Source organism: Manis pentadactyla, chromosome X, assembly GCF_030020395.1.
Source record: "Manis pentadactyla isolate mManPen7 chromosome X, mManPen7.hap1, whole genome shotgun sequence".
NCBI classification, from domain to species: Eukaryota; Metazoa; Chordata; class Mammalia; order Pholidota; family Manidae; genus Manis; species Manis pentadactyla.
The window spans coordinates 131752260-131757527 of record NC_080038.1 but is presented as its reverse complement, the minus strand read 5'-3'; the positions used below and the strand labels follow the sequence as shown (position 1 = coordinate 131757527).

Sequence of the window (5268 nt, the reverse complement as noted above, 5' to 3'; positions counted from 1 at the left end):
TACTTTAATAAAAATAAAAAAAGCAATGTTAATATACTTAATGTCACTTGAAACAGGTGGTTGTAATTTTTATGTTATGTGTGCTTTACTACAATTAAAAAATAGAAATAGAAAAACATAGAAGTTCCACTGCTAAGACGAGTTTGAAAATAGGGGTAGTAAAATTGCTTCCAGATCTGAAGTATATCTATGTAAATCTCAAAGAAATAGTATCTTAACCAAGAAAAAAGTGATCACTTAAATTTCACTTGTTACTATTGGAAAAGTGAGTCAATGGCTGTGGGTAGCAAAGAAAAAAACCCTTTTCTCCATACTATCAAAGTGGGTTTGTGTTAGGAGAAAATCATCCTCCGTAGTTTTGCAGAAAGAGCAACTGGTCACTACTGACTTCCTTGCAGGGGGACAGTGGGCCCAGTGATTTATTTCACACCAAGTGACCAGTGTGCCAAGTTGGAAGGGACAATGTGAGTCATTGTTTTTTCCCAAATTGTTAGATTGGAAGATAAGGAGAGAAGGCCAGGTGAAAATGGGATTTGTACTTAACATACTTGAGGGTTAAAGTGGCTTCTATTCATCATGAAGCAAGCTTACTTTTTGGAGCTAGAATGGCTGTTAAAATAGTAGGGAGAGGAGGGCGGGTGAGGACCACCTTCAGAGCAGGCTGCCGGCGGTACCATGGTGACCCAGAACCCCCTCCCCAAGAATATGAAAGTGATGATGACCCTTCAGAAGTATTGGATTTAACTCAGTATGCAAGAAGACACTGTTGGCGGAATCGAGTATTTGGCTACAGTTCCAGACCTAGGGTAGAAAAGTACTCAGTAGCCACCCAGATTGTAGTGGGTAGAATGACTGGCTGGTGTGCAGAAGTTTTGTTCCAGAAAGTTGGAAAAGTTGCAGCAACTGTGGTAGGTGGTGGCTTTCTTCTTCAGATTGCCAGTCACGGTGGCTATGTGCGGACTGACACAAATAGAGTTGAAAAAGATGCAAACAAAGCAAAAAGAAAGATTCAGAAACAAGCAAATAGGGCAGTACCTGAAATCAACAATATAATTGAAGATGCAACAGAATTTATCAAACAGAATATTGTGATGTCCAGTGGATCTGTGGGAGGCTTGCTGCTAGGCCTTGCATCTTAAGGATATCAATGTTGCATCACAGTGGAGTCGTCTTAGAAGAGAAGTGGTGGCAATGAGGTGGCCTCTTAATGTTACACACCATCAGAGTCTCGAGGGCATCAAGAAACAACTAGCTAGAAAATACCAAACTCACAGCTTGGTGTTTTGCCACCCGAAGTTTGGCAAACTAATGTCTGCCGCAAAATGACCTATTTGGTATGCGTACAATAGTATTCCTGAGCAAAACATGGCCTTTGTTTTTTTTTTAGAATTTGAGTTTGTTTAGAAATTAGTCTATACATATCACCATTGGCTGTAGATACAGAGAGAAAAAAAAAATCTGTTGGACATAATCCCCAGTGAAATATTACCCTCGTTCTACTAAAATATGTTCTTCATTGTGCTTTGTAGTATAGTGCCAATAATTAAAAATTTGTATTACAGCTTCAACAATAGGGCTGCCTTCTTAAAAAATTTATGTTGGCAACAAACTGAAGAACTGTAATGCCCTTTTCCGGAAAGATTCAGAAGTAGTAGAATTATTAAAGATATTAAACAGATTTAGTACAAAAAGAGAAGTTTGCTTTTTGGGGATATTCAGCTGGAGACAACTTGCATAGCTGTCGGAGCTGCAGCCTCTTCCTGCCAGGTCTGCCACCCAAGCCTGAGGCCGGGCATGACCCAGATGCACCTCTGAGGGAAGGAATTGGGATCCTCCGCCCATGATTTCAGTCCACACTATCAAGCTAAACGTCAGCCTTCCTGCAGAAGGGGAGATGAACCCAGGACCCAGAACAATATACCTACCTATGGGGTTACCTTATCCACCACCACCCAAATGTGAAAGAAGGGACTGAAGCTTCTCTTTAGTCCTAACCACATTGGGAAAAACATAAAAATTATTCCCGCTGGAAAAGGAGAAGATTGTCACAAAAATGCAGGCTTGGTTGAGGCTAGGGTCGGGATTGGGGATGGTCCATAAAGGAAACTTGGAGAAAGGAAAGGAGGGAATGGAAGGGACAAAAGTGTCAACCTTGTTCTCCGAGTAGGAGAGGGCCAGCTTACCAGGGTCTTTAAAAGTAAGCTTCTGAGTTGGAGGAGGAGCGGCGGAAGGACCCTGCATTAATGCACTTCGTCAAAGGGGAAGGCTAAAGGTTGCCATGGGAACCTTGGTTCTGTAGCTCCCTGCCTTGGATGAATGGGTAAAAGTTGCCGAGCTGGAGATTTTATATTAATCACTAAATGTCCTTTAGGAGAGGATTTGAAGAATTCTCTTTAGCAGATGTGTTTCAAAACAAAGCTAATTTCTTACTGAAAGCTAACTGTGGGAAGGCCCAGTTTGTTTAGAAGCATATGATGAAAGGCTAGATGAGGGATCACTGACCAGTCTTGGCTTGGTCACTTGCGAGCTGTGATACACTGAACAACCACAACCTCACTGGGCCTCGGTTTCCTTACAAAGCAAGGATAATAAAACCTCCCTGTTACGGGCGTTTCCAGGCCTTCCGTCCACGTGGAAAAGCAAAGATGGAGCAGGGCAGGAAATACTGTGTCCTCCCCAGGACTGATACAGAGCTCCCCCAAAGGATTTTGTATCTGATTGTTGATATAATCACCAAGATAAGCTCATGAACAGTTTCTTTCACAGATTCTGAAAATGGGAGGGAGTTCTGACCCTTTCATATGACAGATGAATTTCCGAGGTTAAACGATTTTCCCAAGGTCACATTGCTACAAGGTGGTGAATCTGGGATTCAACCCAAAATCCTTTTGACTCCAAGGTCCAGGCTCTTTCATCCCCACCAATTTGGTGTAAGGAGAAAGCCTGAAAAAGAAAAGGTAATTTTTAAAAATGCCTGTGTTGGCAATAGGTACACAAACACAGCCCGGATGCAGCTGTCTCCAGATTTCCAGATGAATTTACACCATTTTCCTAAAAAGGACAGTATTACTAAAATGGCCAGTGAAGTAGATCAAATAAAATAAAGAATATCTGTGTAGTTAGCTAGATTTGTTTAGGTAATTTTAAAGACAATTCCCATTTTTCCCGTTTTGCAGCTTCTGTACTTTCATTAAAAAGAAAAAAGGTCTCCTTTTAGATACTCTCACATCTCAGGACAATGCCCTCCTAACACCTCCAAAGACATACAAGATCAACTAGAAAATCTATATAAAATTGCAAACAATTGGCTCCATGATATGAAATGTTTGTTTAATGGGGTTTGTTTTCTTCTTCAATAAAAAGAACCTATCTTCAGCCATCAACCAGTTTGAAAGCGGACCATCATCGCTTATTCTGTTTTGATATTTCTCTACACTTTAAAAATTGCCATTCTTTTCCCATGGCAAATCAAAGCTTTTCCACAAAATCCTTCACAGCTAAAGTAAAGCCTTAGTTACACATCTTTCTATTCTCTGATGAGTAGGGCTGTGTTTTTGTTATGGTAAATAAGTATCTCATAGAAGTTCAGAAGGTCCTTTTTAGCAATCAGTTGCAAAGTCTCTGAGGAAAACAGTCTCTTCCTAACCTTTATTTCAGACCTGAGTGATTCTGTTCTCCAGGAATCCTTGCACAAGATAAGCTTTGTAACAAAATTGGATGAGTTGGACTAACTCTTAAGTAAATGAGTGGCCTTTTCAAGAAGATACTCTTGTTGGAAGAGAAAGATGTTCTGCACAATTAATGTTTGCAAGAGGGTCACTGAATAGGTCAAATTTTAACTGGTGGCAATATATCACTCAACATCCATTGGCAAGCTGATGAAAGCATTTGATTGGCCTCCGCCATCAGAACTCAAAGCCAGGAATTTCTGAACCTTGCAAGGAGAGAGAACAGTGGGGGACAGCCTCTAAAACAGCTGTAAAATGTAGCAGCTTTAAACCTCCAGCAATTCCACCCTTTTCAAACTGATGGCTAAACAAGAGCAAGTACATTTTAGTGAGCCACTCTTCGTAGGTCTGTTGCCAAAAGAAGGTCCCTGCATACAGTGTAAGAGACTCAAACGTTTTCATCGAATTCTGTACCTGAGCTGATTCAAGTCATTAATTAGTAGCCTCGATATAGCTGGATCCACCACGCCAGCCCCCACTGACTTACAGAGAGATGAAAATCAGGACAGCATGAGGGTACAGACGTGCAGAATGTCAGAGCTGGGAGGGAACTTAGATTTCAAGTGGAACCCCTCCTCTCAATCTCTTAGATGAGGAAACAGAGGCCCCCAAAGTTGACTTGCCAAAGCGCACAAATGCTTCCTCCTAACTGCAGACTTAACTATTTAGCTGGCTTTTTAGCCCATTTCCAAGGGGAAGATGCCAAGACTTTGGGCTTAATATTAAAACTAAGTCTCTCTACCTACTTCAGAGTTTTGTTTTGAAGTTTGGGTGAAAGCAAGCCCCCTCCCACCCTCCGTGCTCCCAGAATCCCCAGCCTAACAGTCCCTGTTTTCTCACTATGCCCTTCCAGCTTTCTCCATCTCCTCCCCTCCTTAAGGGGAGGTCCCATTACTTGGTGGCCCACTTAGGATAGCAAAGCGCCGCAGTCCAGAAATGTCATGTGGAAAAGCCCAAGGACCCCCAGTTGGTGCTTTGCTCCTCCCAGCTGTGCTTCCTTCCCGAACAGAGTGGCACTCCCCTGTGCTCTGGCCTCCCCCGGGGTTTGCGTCTGGCCCCTGGGATACTATCATGACATAATGCTGCACTGTACGTCAAGGCGAAAAATGTAATGAAGGAGAACGCCTCCACCTCTTGTTCCATTTCCTTCATTGGAAAAGCGGGTATCATCATCCAGGCTGTTCTGTGAACTGCACCTGGCCCAGGACAACAATAGGCTTCTGAGGACAAGGTGATTAGGCCAGCGGTGCTGTGTGTTTGATTAGCGCCAACCAGCTCTCTGTAGAGGGATAATATCAGGCCATACAGTAACAAGACCACGTCTTTTGATTTGGGATTGCTCCCTCTGTTGATACAATCCATTATCCCATTTGCCTTTCTCACTACACCACGCACCACACCGAGGGCTGCAAGAAGTTCTCTGTAATAACCTCCAAATCCCTCAGCACCTGCCTCTGCCAAAGACCCTCCCTTGCCACGTGGGTGCTTTTCTTTGTCCTTTCAACATCACTTTGAATAGTTAGGTAAAGCTATATCTCAT

General features: G+C 42.7%; 1 protein-coding gene across 1 annotated transcript; it reads left to right on the top strand.

The window, feature by feature from the left end:
• Positions 1-605: 605 nt before the first annotated feature.
• LOC118929220 (FUN14 domain-containing protein 1-like) lies at positions 606-1139 on the top strand. The gene has a single exon (XM_036919135.2). The coding sequence runs from the start codon at positions 606-608 to the stop codon at positions 1137-1139; it is 534 nt and encodes a 177-aa protein (XP_036775030.2).
• The last annotated feature ends 4129 nt before the right edge of the window (positions 1140-5268 follow it).